The following is a 16,146-nucleotide window of genomic DNA, read 5'->3' as shown; positions in this document are numbered from 1 at the left end:
TCCTCAACTTACAACAGTTCATTTAGTGACTGTACAAAAAAAAAGTTGACTTATGACCATTTTTCGCACTTACAACTGCTACAGTATTCCCCACAGTCACGTGATCAAAATTCGGATGCTTGGCAACTGGCATGTATTTAGGACGGTTGCAGTGTCCTTGGGTCGTATGATCCCCTTTTCCGACCTTCTGACAAGCAAAGTCAATGGGGAAGCCGAATTCATTTAACAACAGTCAGTTAAATATAGAGCGGTATACTTTCCATATTGTAATTTTCACTTTTTTGTGTGGTTTACTGTGAAGTTTGAATTATAATAATAATAATAATAAACTTGGCGGGGACCTTGGAGGTCATCTAGTCCAACTCCCTGCTCAGGCAGGAAACCCTACACCATTTCAGACAAATGGCTGTCCGGTCTCTTGTTTCTGTCTTATTCATAATCCAATGTCTTTCACTAATCCTAAAAATATGGGGATCCAGAATTCAAGTTTACAGAGCAAAGGTCCAACCAGGGTGCTTTCCACTTATTTTATTTCTTCTTTCCCTGTAGCAGAGAGAAAAAAATCAGGGCACCCCCTTTTGTTTAGTTCAGTCATTGATGCTATTTATGAGTATAGAAGTTTGACGCTACTTTAAAAATCATGAAACGAAATGGTTGGAGTGATAAAATAATGCTCAGTTTCCAAAGGCAGATAAATCTGGCATTCCTCACTCATTCCCCCTTCTGTGTCGTATCACAAGAATGAAGCATATAGAAAAGTTGTGTATTTAGGTTGTATAAGTCTATTGTGTTTCACTGGTTTCCGCTGAGAAAATTGGATGTCTGCTCAGCACTGCCCCCCTGTGGCAAAGAACAAGACTTCCCCCAAAACTCAACTTTTAACCCAAGCATACTAGAAGATATTAAAACACCCAAGGTGTCAAAAAAGTCAAGATGGTGGTCGTAAGCGTGTTGTAGAAGCCCCACCCCTTTTATGTGCATGATGGATTTCCTTTTGATTTTCGTTTTTGCATTTGGTATCTGACAGAAGCCGAAAACCAACAGCCTGACAATATAAGCTACAGTTATTTTCTTACTTCCTAATTATAGCATAAGCTCAGTTTTTATTTATTTTTTAAAAAAGAACTTTGGGGAACTCTCTTCAATTGTGCAACAGAAGCTTCCAGCACTTGGTATGAAATGTGAACTAAGCCAAATTAGTTTAGAAGGGACAGTGATTAAAATTTCCACAAGATGCAACTTTTAGGCTAGTTTCAGCAATTGTTCTTGCACAATTGTTTTTCTCAAAAGAATGTGTTCATGTGCAACAAAGTAAGTGGGTTTTTAGTGTCTGAGAGGTGTATTTAAGGCTTTAGGGTAGAGGTATCTCAGGCATCTGGGGCTGGGATTTTTAATTTTCTTTTTCTTTTTTTTGTTTTATCGTCACAGGGAAGTCTTGTAGAAATGTTATGATTTAAATCTTGAGTTAAGTCTTGGGGATCCATGGCCTTGGTCTGTGGCCATTTTTTTCACAAAAAAGTGAAATTACAATATGGAAATTATACTTATAAATTATATTTAACTGACACAAGCTTTGCTTAAAAGATATTTAAAGGGGGTCCATGTGAAGAAAAGGTTGAGAACCACTGACTTGGTAAAAGGGGCCAAAACATTTTTGAAGTCCAAGCAATGAGATAACATCCAGAAGCAACTCAGGCACCTTCCTGATTCACTGGTGTATAAGAGGGACAGGAGGGCTAACCCAAATACTATTATAGCCCATCTTAATAAAAACTAGTCTTAGCCTTCTTATTGATTTCCTGATCTGGTTTACCTAGTAGGGCTGGCAGTTTGGTATCTCAAAATGTAAAAAGCCAAGGATTTGATTTCTGACAATAAGATAGTGTAGAAAGAAAAAATCTTCATCAGGGTCCAGTCCAAGCTGGGAATAAACAAAATGGAGACTACTTTAGAAAGAAGGTTGGAGTTTATTGAAGAGCAGAGCCAGACAGAAGCGTGGCTCTGGGAAAGCTGACCACATGTTGCTGGGAGTGGTGGATTTTATACCTTCTTGGGCTTTTGAGGTTGATTCCCGTTCCTGTTTGAGGCTTTGTATTTCCTGTGTCATGTACTTTGACCTAAGTGTGAGTGTGCCCTTTTAGTATTGGTGGGTTAATCCTATTATGTCCCCAAAGGTCATGTCTTTTAGAGTTTGGGTGAGGTATGTAGATTTTAGAGGTCTTTGTCTTCCTAATCTCATAGCTTCTAACTTCCTGGCCCCAACCTTTCTGAATGGATGATTGAATTTGCATTTCTAAAAGCTGGCCTCTGCCTAGTTTCTGCTTGGGGCTATTAAAAAAACTGGGCTTGCTTTTCTGCCTTTAAGATCTTCTCCATTATTCCTTTGGATAAATATATTCTGCCTTTTTAATATTTCCCAAAATATTTCTTTCTCTGGATTCTTCCCACAATAGAATAGAATAGAATAGAATAGAATAGAATAGAATAGAATACTTCATTTGGCCAAGTGTGATTAGACACATAAGGAATTTGTGTAGTCCACAGTAATCCACAATAGTCCACAGAAGGAGTCCAGGGCCACAGAAAAAGGACTCAGGTGGTACATTCCTCCCCCCCCCCCCGATATATCAGTAGGAATTTCTGAAATTAAAAGGAGAGGCTGTTTTTATTTCTAGTGCAAAGGCATCTATGAATTACAGATAATCTTCAACGTATGACCACATTGGAGGCCAGGATTTCTATTGCTAAGCAAGGCAAGTTGTTAAGTGAGTGGTGCTCAATTTTATGATCTTTTTTGCCACAGTTAAGTGAATCACTGTGGTTGTAGAGTGAATCACATAGTCGTTAAATGAATCCGGCTCCCTCCACTGACTTTGCTTGTCAGAAACCGGGTGGCAAGATCCCAAGTGGCGATCACATGACCCCAGGATGCTATGACCATCAAAAAAAAAATACATGCTGGTGCTAAACACCCAACTTTTGATCACGTGATTGTGGGGATGTTGCGACGGTCGTAAATTTGTGGACTGGTCATAAATCACATTTCTCAGTGCCCTCATAACTCATACTGTTGCTAAATGAAAGACTGTTAACTGAGGACTACCTGCCTCTTTTTTAATAAGATATGTTAGTCTGAAAACTCTCCTGATTTTGGGGGTACCATAGAGAAACACAACACTTCTTCTGTATAAATGCCTTACTTTTAATGCAAATCGTTCAAACAGGGTACTATTTTATTGATTGTGAATGCTCTTCACTGTAAATATCAACCTGGGCTCTGCAATAACCTTCAAGGATATAATGACAGTCACTTTAAGGGGCAGGTGAATGTTAGAAGCTCAGAGATGCCCAACTCACTGTTCTATATTTTTTTCCAGAAACCATGCTGAGGAATAAAAAGTCATTTCCCTTGAAATGTCCTTCTCTTAGGAAGCTCGGAAATAGAGCGGACTCCCATTTTTCAAGGAGATGCTCTACACGCACACGCACACGCACCCAAAAAACCCTGCAGATATTAGTTTTGTTGAAGAGGCTTCTTTGAAAGGAGTTTGAAATCCTTATCTAGCGCTATTTTGGCTTAGCCGCTAGTAGGTCAAATTCTTGTGTAGTGATAGCATAAAATAAACTTTAGTGCTTTGAACTCTGCTCCCGTTCCTAGTTATTCTCTCTCAGAGCCCCACGAAGGAGGAAATGGCAAACCACTTCTGAAAAATCTTGCCAAGATCTCTGGGTCAGCTCCGCCTGCAGCCTTTCTGACAACTTTCGCACGTAGCTGGCCAGGGCTGTGGGCCTTGCTGGCTTCATCCTTGTAGGCCCAGCCAAGCGGCCTACAACTCGCACAGTTCTGATAGATTTTTGCAGGTGGTTGTGGTGTGCAGAGGGAACAAGCAGGATGGGTGGGGGCTGCTGGAGGTCCGCACCCCTTCTTGGCAAGGGATGGGAAGGAGGAGCGTGGAGGAGAGAAAGGCAGGGGAGCCTCACAAAACTGGTCTGGCCTGGGTGCTGTCGTAAAACTCTCCTCTGAGGGAGCACGGCTGTTCAGGATTCCTTCAGGGTTCAGTTTCAGCGGTGAGACTTCGGATGCCTACATGCTTAGCCAAGTCAACATTCAGGATTTAGAAGTAGCATTGCCTACGACACAGAGAACTAGGTGGTTTTAACCTGGTTTGCTGTTTTGCTTTGTGTAATGTGCAGATCCAGCCCTTTGGAGAAATGCTGGTTCAAGTGGATTATGCAAAATCAGAAAAGGGGTGAACTTGATAACTGTGTGGCATGAATTCATGCAAGGTTGTTGTTTTTGTTTCCTCCTCCTCTTCTTCCTCGTCCTCCACTTTCTCCTTCTTCTCTTCCTCCTCCTCCTCCTCCTCCTCCGCCTCCTCCTCCTCCGCCACCTCCTACTCCTCCATTTTCTCCTCCTCTTCCTCCTCCTCCTCCTCCTCTTCCACCTCCTCCTCCTCCATTTTCTCCTTCTCTTCCTCCTCTTCCTCCTCCTCCTCCTCCGCCTCTTCCTCCGCTACCTCCTCTTCCTCCTCTTCCTCCTCTTCCACCTCCTCCATTTTCTCCTCCTCTTCCTCCTCTTCCTCCTCCTCCTCCTCTTCCTCCGCTACCTCCTCTTCCTCCTCCGCTTCCTCCTCCTCCTCCTTCTTCTTCATTTTCCACAGTCTTTTTCTCTTCTCTGACTTCGCTCCAGGCTGAAGAGTTTTTTGACATGGTGGCCACAATCCAGGCCCGGAGGCTCAATGACCAGCGGGCTGATTTTGCAGGGCCCGAAGCTGCAAGCGAAGAGAATCCTGGGATATCGGAAGACCAACTCTATGACACTATTCTAGCTCACCAGGTACGTGCCATTGATCCTCCAGCCTCCGGTCCTCCCGGAGGACTCTTTTATCTTTCTAGATCAGGGGTAGGCAACCTTGGCTCTTTTATGACTCGTGGACTTCAACTCCCAGAATTCCTGAGCCAGCTTGGCTCAGCTTGGAAACCTCTCCCTTTCCCCTCAGCTTGGCTGGCTCAGGAATTCTGGGAGTTGAAGTCCGCGAGTCATAAAAGAGCCAAGGTTGCCTACCCCTGTTCTAGGGTCATCCTCCTCCCAAACACTCAAATGGTAGATCTAGGATTTAAGCTGTTGTAATGAGATGGTTTTACGGCTTTATAAATCCTAGTTTTATGGTTGCAATCCCCTTGTGAGTTTCTCCTTCAGGATTACCATGGTGCAAAGCAAAAATAGGTACCGCCACTTATGCATAAATAATAAAATCAATGAATAATAATTCCAGGCTCAGTATTTATTTATTTATTTAATCTATTTCTAAGGCTTCCCCCTCACCAATAACTCTGGGCAGCTTATGAAAGGATAAGTAAACTGACTGTAACAATACAAGGCACGCATGTTGGGAAGGAAAAGCAAAATCAATATAGAATGGTTAACAATGACAATTACATCACTCTTAGACAACTACACACCTACCTAGCCGGTTCAGGATGGAAATGCCATTGTTTATTTAAACAGAATTTGTGTGAGCAGGAACTATCAGGAGTATAGTTTCCGGAGATTTGGTGAAACTTGAAGTTTTGCAGAAAAACTGAAGAATTTTTGAGAGAGAGAAAAAAAAAAAAACAGCCAAAAGCTGATCCAAATGCCCAAATGAGGTGTACCTACTCAGCACTTTAAAGCATTCCTTAGGTTTTATTTTATTGCAGTTTTCATTTTTTTTTACGTCAGGAATATATTCGGAGAGGTGTTAGCAGTACAAATTAGAAAAAAAAACATTGTCAATTGTTGCAGCAAGAGACAATGAATTTCTGCAGGACGTTTGAGAGCAGACTTTGCTTCTCTGATTATTATTATTGTGTGAGGGTAAGCTACAATTAGAGTCACAGTCAATTAAGGGTGAAAACTTAATAATTCAAGTCCACTAAGGACCTAAGAATGATTAAGGTAGTAGCTGAGGATCTAGCCAGTTCCAATCAAGGTAATTTTTATTGTAAAATTAGGGTGTTTGTCTCTGGAAAATTCAAATTTTTCTTTCAATATTAAACCTTTAGATATTTCTCCAAGCATTCCGATCATGATTGGTATAACAGAGAATTTATTTTTCCATAGAGTTTCATTATTATTACGGTAATCCATAAGTATTTGGTCACACACTCAGCCAGTTTTTAGATGTCATTCATTCATCTGATATTTTTACCACATGGCGTAAGGCAGGGATTTTCAAACTTTTTCAGGCCACAAAAAAATGTTAAAAAAAAAGAAATGCAAAATCAAGAGGCAAAGCCAATTCTATAGGACGAGTAGAATTATGCTTTCATGAAATTATGATGATGATGATGATAATAATAATAATAATAATGATGATAAAGTTGGAAGGGACCTCGGAGGTCATCTAGTCCAACCTCCTGCTCAGGCAGGAAACCCTATACCATTTCAGACAAATGGCTGTCCAGTTTCTTCTTTAAAACTTCCAGTGTTAGCGCATTCACCGCTTCTGGAGGCAGGTTGTTCCACTGATAATAATAATAATAATAATAATAATAATAATAATAATAATCCCCCAGTGAGACACTACCTTGACGTGGTTGTGGGGCTTGTGTACTCTGAGGAAGATGAGAGCTATGCCAGAGGTTCAACCATACTGGACAGGTCTCATCAGAGGAGTCAGACAAAGAGTGTCTCTTCCATAAAAAATATGGTGAGACGTAAATTTCAGAAAGCCAGACCGGCTCGGATGTCGCCCGGGTTAACAAGGTCCACGCTAGATGTTGAAGTTCCTGGATATCTGGTGAAAAATGGGTTACAGGACTCAGGACTATTGGCTGAGCAACCAGGGCCAGTAGCTGCAGAACTACTGGAAGAAAAGGTGTTATACCATCAAACATCCACATCTGCCTATCCCAGGTCCTTGGTAAGGACTCGATAGGTAGACAAAAATGCCAAATCCAGTCTGAACATCTGGCTGACTGTGCGATGATCAATAATAATAATAATAATAATAATAATAATAAATACAAGCAGTCTTCAACTTACAACCATAATGGACCCTTCCCACTGCAGTCATAAGTCATGATGGACATAAAGTGGGTCAGACAAAGGACCAACCTTTTTTGTGGTGTCCACTCAGCGAGACTATTGTTTGCTATGGACTGCTTTTGTTGAAAACCTAAAAACCTAAAGGTGACCGTGGGGATGCTGCAACGGTCGTGTGAAAAATGGTCAAAAGCCACTTTTTTCAGTGCTATTGTAATGTTCAACGGTCACTAAATGTGTGGTTGTAAATTGTGGATTACTTGTACCACAATGGGGTTTTATGAGTCTCTATAATATTCTCCCACCTCTCTGGATTCCAGTTTCCGGTTCAGTTGATTTTTTTTTCCTCCAAAAGTCTCTGGATCCCTTTTCTGAAGTCAACCCCTTGGCTCCCTACGCACAGTCGGAGTAACCCAATATAAACTATGTATGTCCGAAGCCCCACACAAAGTGGGGAATAAATTAAACTTATCTCACATCTTTTTCTTCCCTGGGGAGGATTCACTAACCAATAAAATTAGGCAGGTGTGGGTTTTATTGGTTGTATTCACAGGTTCTGCAAATGTTTAGTTTTATGATCCAGTGGCCATGAGCTGGAAACGATTTCCAGGGTCGTTGTCTTCATCTAGTTATAGCAGTGAATTTTATGAAACGAGAGAATAAGCTAAATGTAGCTGTGTACAATAAATATAGCTACATAACTGTTAGAACAGTTTACTGCTTCTTGGAGATTTATCTGTCTCAGAGGCATACGTCCACCGCTTTTAAGAACTTTAAAACTACATGAATTGCACTTTTGGGACACTGTATGTTTCCATGCGTGTGTGTAAAACATACGTATACATTCACCTCTGCCTTTCCCCCCCTTCTTTTTCATCGGCTGAGGGCAGTCGGTGAGAGCTATGAGGAAAAGGCCACAAGAAGATGGAGGATGGGGTTTGGGGGTGTCTTTCATTTAAAGCAGATTCTTCTTAGATTTTCATCTACGTTAAGCCTGTGGGTGGCCCAGTTCAGGGACATTGCTGGAGGGGGTCAAAAAAAGTCAAGAGGGCAGCTCCGATCCCACGCTTGAGGCTGTCCACTGGGCTTTATTTGCATCTACCTTGGAGGACAATCTTAGCCCGGTTCATCCCTTCGCTCCATTTCCCAATAAAAAAAATTCCCACAGTGAAATATCAGGGGTTCAAGTGGGATGGGGAGAAGGAAAAGGGACCTCAAAGAAGAGAAAAAGGGGGTTGGTGGCTACAAGGTTTGATGACCAACTTCTGTCCAAGCCCTTACAGAGTTGTGTAAGAATTAGAGGTAGATCAATTATTCTCCTGGATCAAAATCACAAGGGATCATTGGCTTCCCTTCCCCTGCAAGCCATTTGTTTTTCTCCTCCAGGAACCGACATGCAGGTAGTCCTCGACTTACAACAGTTCGCAGTTCGTTTAGTGACCATTCGAAGTGACAACCGCCCTGAAAAAAGTTACTTATGATCATTTTTCACACTTAGAACCATTGTAGCATCCCCATGGCCGTGTGATCAAAATTTGGATGCTTGGCAACTGCAGTGTCCTGGGAGGGTCATGTGATCACCTTTTGTCAAAAGGTCCCAAAAGGTGATCACATGATTTCCCCCCCGGGACACTGAAACCATCAATGGGGAAGCCGCATTCACTTTACTAACTTAACAACTGCAGTGATTCAGTTAACAACTGTGGCAGGAAAGGTCATAAAATGGGGCAAAACGTACTTCCAATATCTCAGGGGTTGCCACAAAGAAGAGGGTGTCAAGCTATTCTCCAAAGCGCCTGAAGGCAGGACAAGAAGCAACGGATGGAAACTAATCAAGGAGAGAAGCAACCTAGAGCTAAGGAGAAACTTCCTGACAGTTAGAACAATTATCCAGTGGAACAACCTGCCTCCAGAAGTGGTGAATGCTCCAACACTGGAAGTTTTTAAGAAGAGACTGGACAGCCATTTGTCTGAAATGGTATAGGGTTTCCTTCCTGAGCAGGGGGTTGGACTAGATGACCTCCAAGGTCCCTTCCAACTATTATTATGATGTTCAGACTAGATTTGGCATTTTTGTCTACCTATCGGGTCCTTACCAAGGACCTGGGATAGGCAGATGTGGATGTTTGATGGTATTGCAGATATCGTCGCAGGATGGAAGCAGTTCCTAGTAAGGCCGCCTTTTGCAATTGACTAATGGCGAATTTGTCAGTGCCAATGGTGTTCAAGTGGTGCTCCAGTTGTTTTGGGATTGCACCCAAGGCGCCTATTACTATTGGTACTAACCTTGCTTGCCTTTGCCACAGTCTTTCTATTTCTATTTGTAGGTCTTTGTATTTTGTTATCTTCTCCAGTTCCTTCTCGTCTATTCTGCTGTCTCCAGGCACTGCCATGTCCACTATCCAGACTTTTTTGTCTTTCTTATCGACAATTGTTAAGTCTGCGGTGTTATGTGGCAGGTGCTTGTCTGTTTGAATTCTGAAGTCCCAGAGCAGTTTAACATTTTCATTTTCTATGACTTTCTCTATTTTATGGTCCCACCAGTTCTTGCCTGCAGGCAAATGATATTTCTTGCAGATCTTCCAATGCAATGATTATGATTATGATTATTGTGATTATGATTGTGATTGTGATTATGGTGATTGTGATCGTGATTTTTTCATAAATGTCTAGCTTAGCAACAGAAATATTGGGCTCAGGTGTGGTCGTAAGCTGAGGACTATCGGCGGCCTCTAACTTTCTCCCTCGTCTGCAGAGCCAGCGTCTTGAGGATCAGCGCACGGAGCCTCCTATCCCGGTCGGAATTCAAGGGCTGCTGGATTTGCTGCTCTCAGCTCAAGGAACCCGGATGGAAGACCAGCGCTCTGCACTCCCTCCGGGCCTCGCTGCCCCGCCCTTGCTAGGAAGACAGCCCTCCTTTCTCCATGGAGTATGAAACTCTGCCTTCCTTCACCATTTGGGAGCTCGAAAAGATTTTTTTTGACGTGGTCAGAAGCTGGAACTGGGCTGACCTCAAAGTATAGTTTGTGGAGACTGAGAAATCAAACTTCGGTGTTGGAAAACTTTGTGCAGGATAGGTACCACGCTTTGCGAGAAAAGGACTCCAGCACAGCACAGCTTTGCAAATGGCTAATTTTTACTAGCTATGACATGTATGAGGTTCTTGATGCTGTCTGAGCTTTGATGTCTTTCTGGCAGACGTTTCATTACCAGACTAGGTAACATCATCCATGCTAGAAGGGAGCAGGGTTGACAGCTATCCTTTCTAATGCTCGGTGGAGACCCCTTCCATCCTTCTCTGCCTCCTCCCTGCCAAAAGCCTATAGTGGTAGTACAGGTACTCCGCGACTTAGAACCATGATGGGGACTGAAACTTCTGTCGCTAAGCGAAATGGTCATTAAGCGAGTCCTGCCTGATTTTACCTTTTTTTTGCCATAGTCACGAAGCAAATCACTAAGCAAATTTGGCTTTTTTCCCATTGACTTTGCTAGCCAGATGTCCCCTGGGAAGGTAATCGTGTGACCCCAGGACTCTACAACTGTTGTAATGGAATGGCTTGCCTTTAGATGTTGTGGGTGCTCCATCACAGGAGGTTTTTAAGAAGAGATTGGACAACCATTTGTCCGGAATAGTAAAGGGGGTTGGACTAGAAGACCTCCAAGGTCCCTTCCAAACTTATTACTATGTATTCTGTAAACATGTTGGTTCCTAAGCACCCAAACTTTGATCACATGACCCCAGAGAGGCTGCAACGGTCATAAGTCCTTTATCAACTTTGAACGGTCACTATCTAAAATGATTGTAAGTCGAGGACTACCTGTGTATTTAGAGGGACAATGAAAAGCCACAACGGTGCCATGGTTTTAACAGCTTAGGGCAGGGGTAGGCAACCTTGGCTCTTTTTATGACTCGTGGACTTCAACTCCCAGAATTCCTGAGCCAGCAGGAAGTCCACGAGTCATAAAAGAGCCAAGGTTGCCTACCCCTGGTTTAGGGGCAGCGTGGAAAGGAACCTACTGCCGATAAAGGGCGAGGGAAAAATCTCTATTTGCAATATACGACAGTCTTACGATGCTACGAGACTGTGGATTTAAGCTTAGCATGTTCATCCCAAAAGCACGATGCACAAGGTCTCAGCTAACGCGCCCCTGCAGCTCTTAAGTTAGCACAAATTTTCCTAAATGATTTGATATTTAGTGCAATGTTTCTGAAGCTGGAGCCCTCCAATTGTCCCGTGGAAAGCCATCCAAGGTAAGAGTTAAGAGAAATAGTTCAATAGGTCTAGCAGCTTAGAGCTAGAGTTTATTTGAAAACGACAAAATAAATGTAGCTGCTTTCATTTATTTTTTTTTTGCAAAAAAAGAGACAGGTTGATGGTCTTCTCATTCTTAAAATAGTATGGATCCTGTTTTATTTAAGAACTTCAAGCGGGCTGCGCTGGATCCGGCCATCAACCCATGCAAACCAGCATTGTGAGTCACATAGTGGCCTGTTGACTGTGTTGAGCAAGCTCACAAGCCTAGATTGGAGAGCCTTCTTCTCCTCTTTCTCCTTAGTCATGGGACTTTTCAGACCTTGGGCCCCATGGCAGTTTCTCACACAATGTCTAGGTACGGAGTCCCTGCTGTGAGATGGACAGCCAGGTAAATTCTTTAATAATTAAACTATAGGTACGTCCCATTCCAAATATTGAACAAAACAAAAGAGCTGTCGAAATTACATACCGTAGTATTCCTGTTTGGGGGGAATACCGTGTTCATGCACAACTTGGCTGCACATAGGAAGTTTTGGAATTTGTAAAATTTGAAGGGAAGGCATTAGAACGGGATTGTGCAACCTCGCCAACTTTAAGATGCGTGGACTTCCAACTCCCAGAATTCCACAGCCAGCATGGGTAGCTAGGAATTCTGGGAGTTGAAGTCCACAAGTCATAAAAGGGCCAACCCCTGCTCTAATTCAATACAATGTATTGCATGCAATTCAGTTTTTTGTTTGTAGCAGTGTTTCTCAACCTTGGCAACTTTAAAATGTGTGGACTTAAATTCCCAGCTGGGGAATTCTGGGAGCTGAAGTCCACACATCTTAAAGTCGCCAAGGTTGAGACAATCTCTATTAGAATTAACATGGGAGGTATTATGTATATCTCAGCACCTCCTATGTTGCAAAATCTTATTCTACAGTCTGCCGAATTCCAACATGTTGGGAGTATAATTCCCCAAATTCAGGCTGGTGTTGTCCCGATTTATCTAGATTTAAAGGTTTTGTGGTGTTGCTCTTCTGTTCCACATTCTCTGTGCACATTTGTGCTTGCCTGGAAGTGGGACCATAATTGAATTTTCTCACCAATTAAGCTACTTCCCCCTCCCCATAACATATTTAGCACAAAGAAGCTAACAAAACCTGCAGCAGTTGACTGCTTCTCGTTCTTCATGCACAATTGCGCTTTAACGCGGTCGTAATAAATTTTGTTGTGAAGCTACCGTATTGTGTTTCTGTGCAAGAGAGATGCATAGACAGTTCAAGAACAGGTGAGCATGTTGCAGGAAAGTGAATCAGAAACGAACAAACAGGTGATGCTGTCTACCCAAAATTCCCTTAACTTTTAACTGGACAAAATGGTATATAATAGGGCAACAATTTTTTAACCAAGGTACCTCAAATGGGCTAACTTACAGAATGCATCCAAAATCCAGGACCCACGACTCCTGTGGATTTGGAATTTGGAAATTTTATTAAATGTTTTATGACATAAAAATGATCATCAAAGTTTAGGGCACGATACAAAATGTCATAAAATACCTCCTCTGTTAATGTTTGACTGCTGTATAGTTCAGCAAGGCCTACCTTCCAGGCAGATACGTCTCTGAATGTCTCCCTGGATTTTTAGGAATTTTCAAAGTACATTAAAAGCTCTGCCATTGTTGAAGACGTTGAGAGATCTGGCAAAGAAATATCTCTAAAATATAACAATATCATTGTTATTTTTCTGCTAGACAAATAAGGTGCCATAGGTTGTCCAATACAGAGGTCCCAAATCTTTGTGGCTTCGCGGCCTGGGAGGGGGGGAAGAGGGGAACCAGGCCACGTGAGCAGCGGGCCAGCGTTCACACGCACTCAACTTGCGCAAGCGACGAGCCAGCGTGCATGTGCATGCAGGCACAACTCGACTTGTGCAAATTGACCTGCCCGTGTGTGTATGCCAACCCGCCACTCACATGGGCCAGTTCCAAATAGGCCACAGCCTGGTAGTGGTCTGTGCCCCAGGTGTTGGGGACCCCTGGCCTAATAGAAGAATAACAATGGGTAAACAAACACCATCTTTGTTTGTTAAGAATTATACAAGGCCTAACTCCTGATTTGTTTTGAATGAGTGATGTATGGGTGTAAGCAAGCCATTCCCATTTTGTTCCAGATAAACTAGGAATGGCTTGCTTAGAATTATATCTGAATCTGGATTCCTCTTTTTCAAGAACAAGCCGGGATTATGAACAGAATTAATTTAGGGATAGCAAACCAAGGTGATGGGTTGATCATAACTCTGAATTATATCTAATTCCTTCATCTACGTGCATGAATGAGAGATGTAAAACAAGAATGAAAGGGCTCTGTGGACCATTTTATCCAAGGACATCTGAAATAATTTAGGTTTATTCTATCTGAATGTGGCCCGTTAACACACATTTAAAAACAGGCAGAGTTTCAATCATATTGTTGCCATTTTGCCTTTTTTGACCATATCCTGTAGCAGCCCTTTACCGTTATGTAAAGAAGATAGACACTCGCCACATAGAATTGTTTGTGGATTATTGCTGACTGCAGATAGTCCTCGATTTACGGCCACAATTGAGCCTGGAATTCTGCTTGTAAATCAGGATGATTATTAATGGAGTCACCATGTGACTACACTCAAATTTTATAACCGTTTTTGCAATGGTCATTAAATGAACCCATTACGCCCATAATGGTTGGTCATAATTTTGAACAGTCGCTAAGCAATTGGTGGTAAAGCAAGGACTCCTTGTGCTTGACAAAACCACTTTTGCTGCATCCCAGTCACGTGTCTGCAAGTTATGATATATATTTTTTTGCAGAAAACCAGTATTTACTTCCAGTTTTCAGCAAAAACAGCCCATAGTGAACGATGGACTTGCTTTACGACCGTGTGTGTGGGGGGGGTTTGCTTACTGACCACTGCAAAAAAAAAAGGTGATTAAAAACAGGTCCAGTCACGTGTTGACCCACTTCATGACTGTCCTGGCACCTAGTAGGGGATAGGGGATAAAATCGAAGCAGGATGAAGGCCGGTCGTTAAAGGGCTGTCAAGTATTAATTTCTTGTTGATATTCTGGAAACATAATCAGAAATGTTAAATTGGTCGGCCTTTGACGCAGCTGAGCTTGCAATTCCCTAACAATCTAAGTTTGATTTTGCCCTTCACGATCTTGGGGTGGTTTATTACTAGAGTTGCCAGGTGTCCACTATTTGAGCGGACAGTCCGCTTTTTTCACATTATGTTCACTATTTTTTTTCACAAAATAGTGGACATTTTTTTTTATTCAAAAGCTTTATGATGAAATGGTACGTAATCTAAAGCTGTACAGTCTAAGAGAATAAGGATAGGAGAATCGCGTTTTGTCTTTTTTTTCATAAATTAGAACAGTGGTTCTCAACCTGTGGGTCGGGACCCCATTTGGGGTCGATCAACCATTTCACGGGGGTCGCCAAGCAAGGCTGTCCGCCATTTTTTTTTGTCCGCCATTTTTTTCCCCTTTTCCAGCGGGTGCCTTACCTCCCTTGGGCTGGGCCAGCTGGTGGTCGGCCTGCTCCGTCTCTGCCGCTTGCCAGCTACGCCTCGGCCGGCGCAGGGGGCGGAACCACGCATGTGTGGCGCTCCCGGGCAGGGAAAGTCCTCGACTTACGACCGGTTGGGTAGTCCTCGGCTTACGACCGGTTTAGTCCTCGACTTACGACCGGTTTAGTCCTCAACTTACAACCGGTTTAGTCCTCGACTTACGACCGGTTGGGGTCGCGGCATTAAAAAGGTTGAGAACCACTGAGTTAGAACGAGACAAAGATCGAATATCTATTGAACTCGACTCTCCGAAAAAACTATTAATCATACTCAATTGTTTCACAAGACATTTAATAAAAGTACATAAAATTATTTACGTACTATTTTTCTTAACTCGCATTTACCTATTATTTTTATACGATGCTTTTTTGAAGTGATTATTTTAATACGTGTTAAAATGTTTGTAAGGAAATATATAATTTAATTGTAAACAATTTTTTTTACTTTTTTTACTACTTAAACACCCCACCCCCCTGCTTGTCCGCTATTTTTTTGGAAGCAGACCTGGCAACCCTATTTATTACAACGTGGCTCTCTCTCCCTCTCCTCTTTGCGGGGTGCGATTGTGATGTCACAAACGGAACGTTCCTTTTTCTTCTTCTTTTTTTTAAACTTGGACTTGAAGCTTTCATTGTGCGGCGAACCGGCTTTGGGTTCCACGAGCGAAAGCGGCGCGCACATTGTTGCGTAAAAGAAATCGTCGCTCCCTCCGCCAACCTCCCAAGATCCGCAAGCAAAAAAAAAAATTCCGAGCGCAATTAAAACAATGCAACTTAAATCAAGCAAAGCGCCAGGCCAACCTACAGTTTTCCCCAGTTCCAGTAATAATAACGGCGTTTTCCAAAGGACGACCCCGATGCTCCAGGGGACGCGGAGAAGAAGGGAAGGATCGGGAGGGAAACTTGCGGTTCCGCTTTTCCTACACACACGCGCAAACACACAGGCGTCCTCGCAACTTTGCAAAAAGTAAAACTTCGCGGCGCTCTCGCTCCGCCCCTTTCTACCTCCCCCCTCCCCGCCCCCGCCGGATCAGCCACGTCAGCGGGAGACTTCAAGTCCGGCTGCAAGAGTTGACAAGAGGGACGGAGGGTGAGGAAGAGGAGCGGGGGGCGGGACGCTGCCCCCCCCCGCTCTGAGCTGAAGACCCTCCTTTTGCGCTCGCCCCCTTTCCTCCCGCTAACATGGTTCTGCTAACCATGATCAGCCGGGTCCAAGACGGGCTACTTTTGGCTGCCTCCATGCAAGAAACGGAGCAGGTAAGTGGGG

General features: G+C 43.0%; 2 protein-coding genes across 2 annotated transcripts in view; both read left to right on the top strand.

Moving 5' to 3' along the window:
- Nucleotides 1-10,005, top strand: part of GPSM3 (G protein signaling modulator 3) — a 12,604-nt gene extending 2,599 nt beyond the window's left edge. Inside the window, exons 2-3 of the mRNA XM_029286164.1 lie at nucleotides 4,662-4,837; nucleotides 9,783-10,005. Coding sequence (XP_029141997.1) covers nucleotides 4,662-4,837; nucleotides 9,783-9,962 — 356 coding nt within the window. The 3' untranslated portion in view covers nucleotides 9,963-10,005. The remainder of the gene's footprint in view (nucleotides 1-4,661; nucleotides 4,838-9,782) is intronic.
- Nucleotides 10,006-15,928: 5,923 nt separating this feature from the next.
- The window catches only part of LOC107296690 (vesicle-trafficking protein SEC22b-B), a 9,132-nt gene continuing 8,914 nt past the window's right edge, over nucleotides 15,929-16,146 (top strand). The window contains exon 1 of the mRNA XM_015826042.1: nucleotides 15,929-16,136. Within this exon, the coding sequence (XP_015681528.1) occupies nucleotides 16,062-16,136 (75 nt within the window). The 5' untranslated portion in view covers nucleotides 15,929-16,061. The remainder of the gene's footprint in view (nucleotides 16,137-16,146) is intronic.

This window comes from Protobothrops mucrosquamatus, unplaced genomic scaffold (assembly GCF_001527695.2).
Source record: "Protobothrops mucrosquamatus isolate PMUCROS unplaced genomic scaffold, P.Mucros_1.0 scaffold_204, whole genome shotgun sequence".
Lineage (NCBI taxonomy): Eukaryota > Metazoa > Chordata > Lepidosauria > Squamata > Viperidae > Protobothrops > Protobothrops mucrosquamatus.
This window is presented reverse-complemented; position numbering and strand designations above follow the sequence as displayed.